Genomic DNA, 13988 nt, shown 5'->3' with positions numbered 1-13988 from the left:
AAGTACATCACAGGAAACACAGTCAATGACGTTGTAATAACCATGTACGGTGCCAGGTGGGGACTGGAGATATCAGGGGGATCGCTGTGTGAAGTTCACGGCTGTCTGAGTACTGTGTTGTACACCTGAAACTAATATGAAAAAGTACTGAATGTCAACTGTAGTGTAAAAATTAAATTAAATGGGGACTGTCTACGATCATACAGTTCTGGTGTTTTCATTTCTTTTGCTTTTTAAAAATACCTGTCAATACCAAGAAAAACTTGGAACAAAACGCGGGATCCACAGGAAACCCTTTTGTAGGTCCACATTTCTTGGCTCCCTCTGGTCCCCTCTGCCCTGCATGCTTTCTGGGCTGTGCTGGGGCTCACCCAGCCTGTGTGTGGGCCCCACGCCTGGTGTGTGCGGGTCCAGGCCCTGGTGGGCAGCTGTTTGCTCCCCACGCTCCCTCAGCCACACCCTGTGAGACAGCCCGGACAGAGTGCCCTGTGGCCTGGGTACACGGAGGAAACCCCAACGAAGCAGAGAAATAATCCACTCTTCTAATCAAAGCAAAGTTTTCAAACTTGAAAACGGAGCCTTGATGAGAAGAAACACTGTTGTTGTTTTTTTTTCTAAAAGCCTGGCATTTCTGAAAAGGTCCCCTACCCAACCACAGCAAGCTCACGACCTCTGCTCACTGAATCGAAAATAAAAATTCGTGCAGACCAAGGGCCCTCGCACAACAACGGCACAGCAGCGCTTTGGAAATCTCCTCTCCAACGCTTAAAAGGTGTGATGTTGTATCTGAGGCCCTCCAGCCCTCCGCACCTGTTCTTCCTTGTAAGCTCCCAGGGCTTCTCAGCCGGTGTTACTCATTTTCTATGATGTCAGATAATGCTCTACGGAGAAACTGTTTTACTTTTGTAAAGGAGTCATCAAGTAAAAGAAATAAAACTCCTAGAAGCCGAAATTTCACCCTGTTTAGTAGTCATATAAGGAAGATACAAGATTGGCTGATTTTCTTTCTGGTGCAGCGAAGAACTTAGGCTCCCTGTCTCCCCACTCCCACCACCACCACTCAGGACGTATTATCAGTAGCAGAAGGGCCACAAGGAAAACATGACAAAGTGGAAAGTAATCACTCAGTTCCACCGGAAATAGGTTTGCGTTTGTGTCATGGTCCCGATTTGGAAACTTTATAAAATCCTAGTGATTTCAATGGGAACTTGACACACACATGAGTATTTAGAATTGGTACACAAATTATAAATATGTTACAGGTATGAACATCCAAACTCAGACTCATCACTCAGAAAAAGATGATGTGGAACTCAAAAAAATCACTCACACTCATCTTTAAAAATTATAAATTCTGGAACTGCAACCTTCAAAGAAATGCTTCCTTCGTCGAAGGTCTGACATTAGTTTGCAATGATTTCATGGCACTCCCAAGAGCCAAAACAAACGCGCTGACATGATCTTCTTCATGAAATGCATTTGTGCCTCAGACGTGAGATGCTGGAGGTGTAATTAGCTAATTACTAATCACTCTTTATTCAAATGCCAGTTCAAAATCTAGTTCTAGAGCAGTTCCTTGTGCTGACTGGCAGTGCTTTCTCTCCCCTGATCACGGGATCAATGCTTAGGAAGTGCCAATTCTCCATTCTGATTAACTAAAAATCCGCTAAATTCGGCAATCTCACTTTGGTTGCGTCTAAATAACGCTGACCTTTAGCACAGTTGGGCAGCCAGAAAACACTCAGGACACAAAGTGCTTCACCGGGTTGCAACCCTTTCAAAGGCTTTATGATCCCCTTACATTCAAACTAAACAACCACAACAATATAAATGCAGCATGTCCAAGTTCACCTGACAACTAGTAATTATTGATTGCTCATAGGCAGATTATGCTTTTAAGCTTTATTGAAGATTAACCAACCACAAAATAGAAACTATATACGTATTTTAAAGTAATTTTGCTCTGTGGATCAATCGGACACACAGAAACCATGTAACCTACTGACACAGGTCAGCCCAGCCCTAGCTGCCTAAATGTGGACCATATTGAATGGAAAACATAATGAGTGGGTTTAATTCTTTTCTGCTTTTTATGATCTCTCTCTCTCTCTCTCTCTCAAAGGAAGTTGTTAACATTTCAAAAACTCAAAAACCACATGTAGGTAAAAATCTAATTAGAAAGACAGAAACAGAACAAATGGACATTCTCTCCTTATATTAAAAAAATATGTAAGAAATACAAAAGAACTGAGCACTTTCTCTGCATCCTGCTAGAAGGAGCTTCAGAGAATGGTTCGTGTGAAACTGAGCTTTCCACTTCCTGAAAATCAAGTGTAAAACCGTTCAGTTTTTAACACAGTGATGCTTGTAAGTACAGGGGGCGGGGGCGGAGAATGTGGGCCATCACATTCCAGAACCTAAAGGGCCTCAGGAGTTGCGGAGGGGCCCCCACCAGAGGTGTGCAACATATGTCTCCTCTGAGTGATCTGTGGAACTCTCTCCCAGGATGCAAACTCCAGTCAACAGGTGCTGCCTCCACAAAGACATGTTTTCCACTTCCTTTAACACATCAGAGAACACAGGGATGAAATCATGGCAAACAGGGGCACATCACATGCCTTCCTCATGGGAAAGGTGGAGAAAAGGAATCAACCCCTCAGTCTAAACCCTTCAGAAAAGAATGGTTTCTCTTGAAATTAGAACCGGGTCTATGTCTACATAGTACAGAAAACAACTATATGTGCGGGAACAGTGTCCCCTTTTCCCAACTAGACACCTAAGGTCGGGCATAGAGACACCAGGTTAGTAGTAGTAGTAATAATAAAAAGTGACCCTTACTGAGCAATTACTAGGAACCAGGCTTAATTTAATAAAATCCCTTTATAATCTCTAAACCAACCTACGCAAGTAAGCAGTAGAGGATTTCACAAAGAAGGAAACTGAGGCTTAGAGAAGTTAGGTCATTTGCCCTGGGTCATACAGCTAGAAAGTGACTGAGTTGGGCTTTTTTTTAAGTATATTTTATTGATTATGCTATTACAGTTTTCCCAACTTTTCCTACTTTGCCTCCCTCTGCCCGGTACCCCCCTCCCCCCGCCGAAATCCCCCGCTTAGTTCATGTCCGTGGGTTGTGCACGTAAGTTCTTTGGCTTCTCCATTTCCCATGCTATTCTTAACTTTCTCCTTTCTAGTTTGTTCCTACCAATTATGCTTCTTAATCCCGGCACCATTTCCCCATTCTACCCCTTTCCCCTCCCAGCTGATAACCCTCCAAATGATCTCCATACCTATGCTTCTGTTCCTGTTCTGCTTGTTTGCTTAGGTTATATTTTTAGATTCAGTTGTTGATAGTTATGAATTTGTTGCCTTTTTAATGTTCATGGTTTTGATCTTCTTCTTTTGCTTAAATAAGTCCCTTTAACATTTCATGTAATAATGGCTTGGTGATGATGAACTCCTTTGGCTTTACCTTGTCTGGGAAGCACTTTACCTTGTCTGGGAAGCCCTTCCATTCTAAACGATAGCTTTGCTGGATAGAGTAATCTAGGTTGTAGGTCCTTGTTTTTCATCATTTTGAACACTTCTTGCCAATCCCTTGTAGCCTGCAAAGTTTCTTTTGAGAAATCAGCTGACAGTCTTAGGGGAACTCCTTTGTAGGTAAGTCTCTCCTTTTCTCTTGCTGTTTTTAAGATTCTCTCTTTATCTTTAACCTTTGGCATTTTAATTATGATGTGTCTTGGTGTGGTCCCCTTTGGTCCAACTTATTTGGGACTCTCTGTGCTTCCTAGATTTGTATGTCTATTTCCTTCACCAAATTAGGGAAGTTTTCCTTCATTATTTTTTCAAATAAGTTTTTAATATCTTGCTCTTCCTCTTCTCCTTCTGGCATCCCTATGATTCAGATGTTGGCACATTTGGAGATGACCCAGAGATTCCTAAGCCTATTCTCGTATTTTTTGAATTCTTGTTTCTTCTTTTTGCTCTGGTTGAATGTTTATCTCTTCCTTATGTTCCAAATTGTTGGCTTGAATCCCTTCTCTGTTGGTTTCCTGTGGATTATTCTTTATTTCACTTAGTATAACCTTCATTTCTTCCTTTATTTTTTTTGCTGTACTCAAGACGTTCTCTGAGCATCCTGAAAACCGGTATTTTGAACTCTGTATTTGATAGGTTGGCTATCTTCTTGTCACTTAGTTCTTTTTCTGGAGTTTTGTTCTGTTCTCTCATTTGGGCCATTTTTCTTTCTCTCCTCAATTAAAAGCCTCCCCATGTTTGTTTCTGTGTATTAGGTAGAGCTGCTTTGACTCCCTATCTTAGTAGTGTGGCCTATTGTAGAAAAGGCACCTGTAAATTATGTGGGATGGAACCATAGGTAATTGCCAGGGCGGGGCGACCCACTTCACCACTTTGTGGCTATGTGGGGAGGGCTCCAAGAAGGGACAATGCTGCCTTCCGACTTCTGGTGGTTTGCCTGTCGCTCATCTAGTTTCCAGTCATTTCACCTCCTTCCCGTGTGTGACTGGTGCCCTTCCAGCAGCTGCCCTGGTGATGAATCCTGGAGCGGGTGGATCTGCCTAAGTTGTAAAACGGTGCTGGCCCTCTAAATGGAGAAAATCTGGCAGTTTCTTCCATCCCCCCAACCCCTGCTGGTTTTTACAGCCAGAGATAACGGGGATCTACCTTCCTGGTGCTGGAACCCTGGGCTGTGCAACCCTGGGCTGTGTGTTCTGGCCTGGAACTGCGATCGCTCGCTCCCAAGGCATCCCTCCCATCTGTTCTGTGGCTGCTGCGGCCGCCTTTCCGTGTCAACACCGCCTCTCCACCCATCCAAAGACTACAGCATACTTTACGTGTGTCGTGAAGATAAGAATACTTTATGTCCCTATCTCTGCCAACAATAATTTAAAATTGCCTCTACAGTATAAAGGACTATCCTAACACTTTGATGTCAGGAGAAAATAGCAAGTCCTTTGCTTCTGCTAAAATGCTGTATGCTTTAAGGGCCATCCCTTCCACCCGCTTCTCCCTTACTAAAACAGAAAAGAGGAGAACAGTATACAGCCTTGTGACTAAGAGTATAGATCACACATGCATTAGGCCACTGACCCCCTTCAGGGACCTGACCTTTATCTTCCTCAGTTTCCCACTGCATAAAATGGAGTAGATAATAGTACCCATAACATATATTTTAAACTATAACCAATAATGCATTTAAAGCACTGAGGACATGCCTCATACATGAAAGGCATTTAATAGACATTAACTTGAAAAACACAAAGAAAAGCTAGATTTATTACTTGCATTCTGCCTCAGGAAAATGAGGCATTAAGACTGATCTTGCTTCCCATGCAATCAAGGCATGTGTTTACCAGCCCCACTGCTGGAGACCAAAAGTCCCTGAATACCTGACTAGCTCTCCCCTCTGTCTTTAGCCTATTTAAACTGAATAATAACAGTTCCTTCTGTAGAGGGTTGAAGTGAATTACATAAATAATGTATTTATTCAATATATAAAAATGTTTACTAGCAAAGTGAAGACATATAGTAAGTATCAAATACAGATATATATTATCTATTACTACTTTCACATTGCATGTTCAACAGCCCTATTAGATGGTTGAATCAGTTTCATGAGAAAATTGAGGCTCAGCAACTATTAAGCTTCCAGAGCAAAGGCACACAGCTTCATGTGGCAGAGAAAGGCACCTTGTGAAAGGCAGCAACCTCCCCATCACCGTGCTCTATCTTAACTACTCCAGATAGTGGTTATTTTCTCCATGTGCTCATCACCCACTGGAATTACCTATTCTTTAGGTTTTCTTGTTTGTCTGTCTAGAATGTACGCTCTGGAGGAACAGAGATGGCATTTTTATTAAGCCCAGCATCAAGCAGAGTGCTGGGCACATAGAAGACATAGTTTGCACCCTGGCTGGTGTGGCTCAGCGGATTGAGCACCGGCCTGTGAACCAAAGGGTTGCCAGTTCAATTCCCAGTCAGGGCACACGCCTGGGCTGCCAGCCAGGTCCTCGGGGGGGAGGGGGGGGGAGGCATGGGAGACAACCACGCATTGATGTTTCTCTCTCTTTCTCTCTCCCTTCCCCTCTGTCTAAAAATAAATAAAATCTTTAAGAAATGTTTTTAAAAAAGAAGACAGTTTCCTTGAATGAATGAATGAATCAATCAATCAATCAATCAATCAATGAAGCTAAAATTTGTCCAGGCTCTATACTGGACCCCTGTGATGCACTGCCTCCCATTACTGCCGTCATTTAGAATCTTCCTCAAATGCAGAATCACATGATTCCCCTGAAGGAGTTTTCTCTGGAACCCAAAGACGACAGCATTCTGTGATTCTCCACGCTCATCCACACATTTCCCTTCTCACCAAGTGGGATCCAAAGCCACCTCAAGGTCAGAGCCAGGCCTCAGCCCCGCCCGGCTGGCACTCCAGCAGTGGCCAGATGAGGCGGGCTGGGTGGGGCAAGAGAACAGGCTTCCCCAGTCTGGTCTCCAGTCTAGCTCTGCCACGTACAAGTTTTGACCCCGGGAAAGGCCCAGGCCCCCTTTCACTCTAGAAAGGGACAACGCAGAGCTGTGGTAAGGCTTACACGGCCGATGTGTGGAAAACCGCGTTCCGGGGCTGACTTGTGGTGCGCACTCCACAGAGAGGGCGCCCTTTCTCCTAGGCACCGAGAGGACTATTTTTATGTCCTTTGAAGTGCTCATCACTCTCAGTGTGTCCACATTCTAAAGTCCTTGACAGCCGGAACCGTGGCCTTGTTCATCCCCCGGTCTGTCACCTAATAGGTGCTCAGTAAGACTGAATAAAACCTGATAAATTCACCCAAAGGATTTTTTAAAACTTTTACTTGGAATTTCCAAATAATCTGTCTTTGGGTTCACTCTTGGTCACCTAAACCTTAATAAAATTGCAGAGACATAGGACACAGAGCGAAAGGAGTAAGAGCAACATCAGAGACTTCTCCCATGTCTTCCATCCCACAGAGCCTTGGGGCCCTGCAAGGACAGAGGAGGAGTGTCCCCTGGGACCTGCAGAACACGAGGAACAGGCTCTCAGGGCTCTATGGCAGCGGAGACCTGCCAGCTGGTATCCCAACTTCTGATGCCACCATTTTACACCATCTCAGCCCTTTGGCGAGGATACCATGGCAAACCAAAACAGAACCTGGCTCTGAAAGCACAACCTTACAGTGTTGGAAGTGGAAGAGAAACCTGTGCTTGATGAAGTCACAGTGATGCCTCTCTCGGAGCACTTGTAAGGATCCATGACTGTTAAACTACTACACATGTGCCAGAAGACATGCACGGACTTAGGCAACACAGTGGTTGAAGTCCAGACAGACCACAGCAACCACTATCACCATCACTAATTCAATCCATTCATTTGCAGCCAAAGGGAGAAGGAAAGGGGTCGTCGGCTCAAATGACCTCCAGGAAGGGTGGCTAAGTGTGACAACAGCCTCACCTCTTTCCAAAAGCTTGAGCAAGGGGGACTACAGTCTGGTTTTCCTTCCATGGCAACATTTCGCCACCTTGGCCAGTGTTTATTCCTCTCTCACACGTGTGCATTCCTGTGATGTTGGCTTCACCATCCACAGGCATCTCGGTGTTTCCTAGATCAACACCGGATACAGCCCCATAAAATCCAGTGTCTTCTAGTAATACCTTTTGGGATGCAAGGAGTTTCCCAAAGACTTAAGGGATGTTCTTCAGGTGTCCTTGAGAAAGGAAATAATAGGCCTTTTTAAATGGTTATCAGAAGTTCTTGATTCTTAAAATCATAAATGACCTAAATGGCTTTTTAAAGTAGTTTAGCTTATCATTAGTTTGGGGAGGGATTCACTAGTTGAGCAGAGGCCCACTAGTTCAGACAGCGGCAACCAGCGCGCATGAGCGCCCTGGACTTTACAGTAAAGAGAGACATGTTTAACTTGTCAGAGAATCCCAGACTCTGCGCTGTCTCTCCCTTCATCTTACAGGCAAGGAAAATTCATCTTGGAAAGGCTAGATTTACCTGAAGGAACATTACTAGTGGCTGAGTCGGAATTATAACTTTTCCCCATTGTACAAAGGAGAAAAAAAAAATCAGACAGGCTCTCCTTTCCACCAGCCCCCTCCAAGATTTTCCTGCCTTATCCTATCTCCTCATGCTTTCAGATCCGGTTGGAGAAAGGGGGAGAGAAATTCATCCTGGGTGATCCATGGGTGGTGGGGAAGAAAAGCCAGAGCCTTCCACGTCGGTGAGCCCGTGTTTCGTGGGGGGAGGCGGGCCCACTGCCCAACTGGCCTGACGTCGAGATGAGGAGGGAGGCTGGAAGAGAACCCAGAGAAAAGGGGTGGAAGGGCGGGCGCGCTCGGGGTTGAGAAAAGGTGTGTGGCTGCAGGAGAGAAATCAGAGACCTCGGCGCCTCTGGGAAGCGGGACGGTCCGGCTCCCACAGAGCCGCAGGGCGGCCCCTGCAAACTCCTCTCTCCTCCTCGCACTCCGCCCTTTGTTGTCGGCCTCTGCCTCTGGCTCCCGCTCATGCCCTCGGGTCCCCCGCCCCCCCTGAAGTCACCCCAACTGCACTCATAATATTTTGCTTTGCGCCGGGTCTGTTTTCCGCCACCAACTTCCAACAGTCACCATGGCGACGCACTGGGGAGGGGGCGGACACGGCTACGGAAATCCCAGGGACTAGCCGCTGGGCGGCCCCTGCAAACTTTCCCGGGTCCCCGCGTCCCGCAGACCCGGTGGGAAAGAGCAGCCGCGCGGACTCGGGTGCAAGGCTCCCCGGCTCGGCCTGCGTGCTGTGTCAACGCTGGCGAAGGCTGGAGCCACTGGGCCTGGCGACCGCGGGACCAAGGGACTCTCACTTGACCCTACAGCCAAACCCAGACGCCGGCACTTGGCTGGTGGCGGGGACGGGGCGCGCATTCCCCCTCGCTGGCCACACACACACGCGCGCACACACACACACACACACACACACGTGTGGGGGCAGACAGTCTAAATTGGGCGCGGGAGCAAAGCTCAGACCCTCGGCCCATCGATCCGCCGAGTACTCAGGCCTGGTCACCGGGACGGAGAAGAGGGCTCCTTGCCCAAGGCCGAGCCTGGGAGAGAGTGGAGGAGGCCCGGGCCCTGTTCCCACCCGGGCTCTCACTGCCCGGTGGGCCTTGCGCCCAGGCCACTGAATGTCCTCACCTGGGGGCCCACGGAGCCATCTCGGGCCTAGTGCTGAGCCGGCACCTGTGAACCAGCATGCGTTCCCGCCGCTGCGGCCCAGGGGGCTCAAATCCGGCTCCAGTTGTACTCCAGCCGCCCGGGCTCTGGATTCTAGACTTGGGATCAGAAAGCGGGTCGAGGCAGAAGATTCCAGTTCAGGCTCAGCAGGGCCTCTAACGCGCCATCCCGTTTAAGGAGAAAACAACCCTTCTCTTGCGTAGGCGACCAACCCGGCCCCGGCCCAATTCGCACAAGCTCTGCGTGGCTTAAAATTCTACCTACTTTTTCTCCTTCGTTCTCGAATTTTCTGGTACCTTCAGTAACTGAGCAACGCTCGCTTGGGCAGGGCAGCCCGGATTGGACCCCCTGGTCAGAAACACGTAGGCACCACGGACGGCCCGCGTGGGTGGGGGTGAGCCACCTGGGACTGCGTCCTCCCATTTGCGCGACGTGGGCTGCGGCGCGGGCCGGGGCAACGTGCGCCCGCCCTAGCTGCAAATGGCTCACGGGCAGGCGGCGCATTGACGGCCCACGCGCGCATCTGCAGCCGGCGCCGCCTGCCCGGGCTCGGCCCCGCGGCCACTGTCCCGGGAGAGGGGCTCTGCTTTGTCGCGCTCTTTGGCGAGCGAGCTGAAGGCCCAGGGCGCGCGCCGGCCCCCCGGCCTCCCCCGACGGGGCCATTGTTTTAGCCCTACACTTGTTGAGTATTTTGGAAAAACTCGAGGAATATATTACCGGCTCGGGACGCAGAACAAAGGGCCGCGTTTCCTCAGGTCACGCTGAAGTGGCCCCAAGGCAGACCGCTAGAGCCCCGGCCCCTGCAACACTGCTCTCCCCAGCCCCAGGCACTTTGCGGGGATTTTCCTTTTAAGAGTAGGGGACGGAGGCCCGGCTCTCCGGCTTCTCCGATCGTGGACGCTCCCGACTTCGTCCCAGCACTTGCTGCGAAACGGTTGTTGGAGCCCTTTCGGAATGAAATAATATTGATATTCGTGGTTCTGGTCGCGCGCGATCTGCTGTAAAAGGAGCAAACTCGCACTGCTCCAGGGAGGGCCAGTTGCAGCAAGCCGGGGGGAGTAAGGACCTTTACATAACAAGGGAAACTCACAGGAAAGCTAATTGGATTAAGTTCTCTGGAAGGGAGGTGAGGAAGGCTCACGGACCTGACCGCGCCGAGCCGCACTTCCCTTGTCCTCGGGTTTGGAAACCTGAGTGGAATTGTCACCTGGCGCACCTCGTGTCATTTCGTCGCTTGAGGTTAGGATGGCTATCTAGATGTTTCATTTGTTCGAAAGGGAGAGGAGAGTGGATGAAGATTTCGATTTCCCTACTTGGGATGTTTGCAGTCGAAGTAAAAGTGACCCGGTGCCCTCAGGACCATCAGCTGCGTGGAAGACGAATCAGAACGTCTCTACAGCCCCAAGAACGCACGGAAACGCTCCAGTCGTGTGGAAGGGGCACCTAAGTCCCCAGGTGGGCTGTGGCGAGTGCGGTGCGGGGAGCCCCCAGGTCCCTGTATGGGCCCCTTGCAAATACTTGGCCGCAAACAATGCAGTCTTGGGTTTAATTTGTTCAAGGATCTTCGCCTCTAAAGTTGGGGTGCTCAGGAGGTGCGTAATGGAGAAAGTACTTGGCATGATAATGTGGAAGGAGGGGCTCTTTCCCCCTCTGGGAGCCTTCTTTACCTTTAACGGAGAGCGCCCTAGGAGGGCCCACCTGGTACCCGCGCCCGTGCACGCAGGAAACGTCTACAGTAAGGCGCACTGCAGAGCTCAGCCGGTCCCAAATCCCTGGGGGTCCACACACACACTCGGAGGAGCGCAGTGGAAAGGGAAATTTGCTGTTGGGATCAGCGACAGACACCTACCCTGGAAAACTGAAGATGACCCTGGCCAAAGGGGGTGCTTTCCCGGGCACCGGGGTGTGGGCAGAAGCCTGGGGGTGGGGGCTGGAAATCTGCCTACAGGGACCAAAGGGAAACCATCTGGGTTGATGCCCCGATGTCCCACGCCACCTCCCCACTTCCATTTCCAGCTGCTTGGGAGTGGAAGTGGGGAAGCATCCGTGTTCGGTGTCGGTGTTCGCTCAGGAAAGGGTCGCGCGTGTGTTAGGGGGTAGCAGAGGCTGAAAGACACTTGTTGCTCGGCGCATCCTCCAAGCAAGCCTGGTGTTAAAGCTACTACCTCGGCCCCGGCTGAGCTCACCGCCCTATTTCTGCCCCATCCCCAACCCCTTCTCCCGGAGAAACCGGGAGGCTGCTGCGGAGCCCTACTAAGAGTAGACTGCTTAGGAGAATGCGGCCGGAGGAGGTAAATTTCTTCCACCTGGAAGGGACGTAGGGCGCATAACTCAGATCTAGAAGTTTGGCGGCTCTTCAAAGGTGCTAGAAATGGGAGGTGGCGAAGGCTCTTCTGAGAAACAACGGAGGCGCCGGGCTTTTTCGTTGTAAGAGATTCCTTGGCCTCCTTCCTCAGTTTTTACAGATCGCGGCGACCCCAAAACTAACTGCCCACAGCCAACAGCTGCCAAAGTGCCGAGCAGTTTGCAGACCGTGCGTCCAGGCCCCGCTGGCTACGCTGTGTCCTGCCCTCCCTCCAGCAGAGTCACAACCCCAGAGCGGAGCCCGTGGTTGGGTGCCCCTTCCCCGCGGGGAGGCTACACACGGTCTCAGACAGCCTGGGTCTCCCACCTTCCGACCCGGCACGGATTCCTCAGGACCACCGGGTTCGCCGTCGCCACTCCCTCCAGCAGCGGGTCTACACCAGCCCGAGCCTCGGTCCCCACCACCCAGGCGCGACGCGAAGTCGGCGCCCTACTCCGCCTCTGGGCATTCCGCTCGGCTTCCCGGCCCTCGACACCAGCCCCGGAGCGCACCGCTCTACAGGGGCCCCCACCTGGGGGAGGAACCGCGCGCCGCAGGGGCGGTCGGCTCGCAAAGTTTCTGCAAGTGGCACCTCGAGCTCGCCGCGAGCCAGCGAATCTTTACGTAACTTTCTGTCCAGGACCAGCGAAAGCGCGCTCCTCGGCGCGCGCGCGTGCACACACACACATTTGCACACACTTGTACGCATCCACTTGCACACATTACACATCACTCCGGACTGAAAACTTGCGCACACCTCCCGTTATTTCCTGGGGCTTCGCTGTCAAGTTGACCTTTCCGAACTTTTTTGCAACTCTGTCCGAAGTTCCCCCTCTCCCTTTTCTTTCCCTCCCAGTGCCCCCCCTCCAGCCTCCACCAATAGGACTAACCTGTGGAATCCATGTCGGGTTCCTCCAGTAACCCACAATGCATGCTCTTCCCATGGACAGCACAGGCGCCCCCCAAAAGTCCTGATGTTTGGGGATCCCCTGTGCTAGAGCCGCCCAGGGAGGAAGGGAGTGAGGAGGAGGGGAGAAGGAGCGAGAGGCGCAGAAGAGTGCAAGGGCAGAGGATAAAGGAGGAAAGGAAAAGAAAGAGAAAGAAAGAAAAGAGAAAGAGAAGAGGGGAGAGAGAGAGAGAGAGGGAGAGAGAGAGGAGAGAGGAAAGAGCTCGGAGAAGGGGGAGAGAGAAAGCGAGCAAGCGAGCAGGCGAGGGGACACTCAGTAATCCAGCCGGGCAAAGCCAAACCCGTCAAAATGTTTGCGGATGTTTCATGGGAAAAAGCATCATTTTATAGGAGCCCCGATGGGAGCAATGTCATTGATAGGCCAGCCGGCCTGATGAATGGCCGCTCGTCAGATGGGGCCGTGGCGAGGCGCACTGTGAAGCCCATTGTGGGCCTGTTTTGAATAAGAAAAGCCGCCTCCGAGAAGGGGGGCTCGGAGCGACGCAATCCCAGCCCTCCGACTTCCCCCTTCTATTATAGCATTAGCAACGTTTTTCTTATTTAAAGTTCCAGAGGCCTTCTGCAGCCTGCGCCCGGCGCTCATTACAGGCGGAATCAAAATTGGCTTAGATGTGGCCCCCTCTCCCTCCCCTCCGGGCCCCTCCCCTCCCCGGGCCAGGCCGGGCGAGGCGCAGGCCTGGGGTGGGGGGTGGCGGCAGGGGACTCCGGGGAGCCTGGGGAGTCGCCTGCGTGGCCACGAGTGGGCCCCACTCCTTTCCCTCTCCTCTCGTGCACCCCCCCGCCCAGTTTGGTCCGGCGCTGGATTTAAATGGGGGCCCTGGGAATGCGGGAGGAGGTATGACTTGACCCCTTCCACGCGGATCCGCGGACACGCGTGGAGTAGAGCCAGCTTGGGGGGGTGCAGAGGAAGGGGCACTGCAGCCCTGGGACCCCACCGCCCACCCCGGGCGTGGAGCAGGCCTCCTGGCAGGGGGTGTGTGAGGGGCTGACTCGTCTGCTCCAGAACTTTCCCTGCCTTCCTCCAGGTCTATCTTCCTCCCTCCGTCTCGCTCCGGCCCCTGTCGTCCGCTGCGTCCCGCTCCTCCCGCTCGGGCCGCCTCCCTGTCCAGCCCCTGCCCCCACGTCTCTTTGTCTCTCCCTGGGGCTCCGTCCCTCTCGGTCTCTATCCCCCTTGGTCACGCTGACACCCCTCCTCCCCGCCTCTTCCCGTAACTCTGTCCGTCCGTCAGTCTGTCTGTGTCTCGGTGCCTCCCGCCCTCCCGCTTCCCGCCCTCATCCCCCCACCCGCCGGCCCAGCCGCGAAGTTTGTGAGAAGCCCCGGCGTCCGAGTGGGGACGCGCTTTTCCCAGGGACCCCCTCCTCGGCCGAGTCCAAAGTGCAGACGAGAGGGGGCGAGGGCGGGGGCTGGAAGTGGAAGCGGGGCGGGGGCAG

The 13988-nt window shown here is 51.6% G+C and overlaps 1 protein-coding gene across 1 annotated transcript in view; it reads right to left on the bottom strand.

The window, feature by feature from the left end:
- The window catches only part of RFX4 (regulatory factor X4), a 134180-nt gene extending 121303 nt beyond the window's left edge, over window positions 1-12877 (bottom strand). The window contains exon 1 of the mRNA XM_024579275.3: window positions 12481-12877. Within this exon, the coding sequence (XP_024435043.2) occupies window positions 12481-12523 (43 nt within the window). The 5' untranslated portion in view covers window positions 12524-12877. The remainder of the gene's footprint in view (window positions 1-12480) is intronic.
- Window positions 12878-13988: the final 1111 nt, after the last annotated feature.

This window comes from Desmodus rotundus, chromosome 3 (assembly GCF_022682495.2).
Source record: "Desmodus rotundus isolate HL8 chromosome 3, HLdesRot8A.1, whole genome shotgun sequence".
In the NCBI taxonomy this organism is placed as follows: domain Eukaryota; kingdom Metazoa; phylum Chordata; class Mammalia; order Chiroptera; family Phyllostomidae; genus Desmodus; species Desmodus rotundus.
The sequence above is the reverse complement of the archived record's forward strand: the minus strand, read 5'-3'. Positions and strand labels throughout refer to the sequence as shown.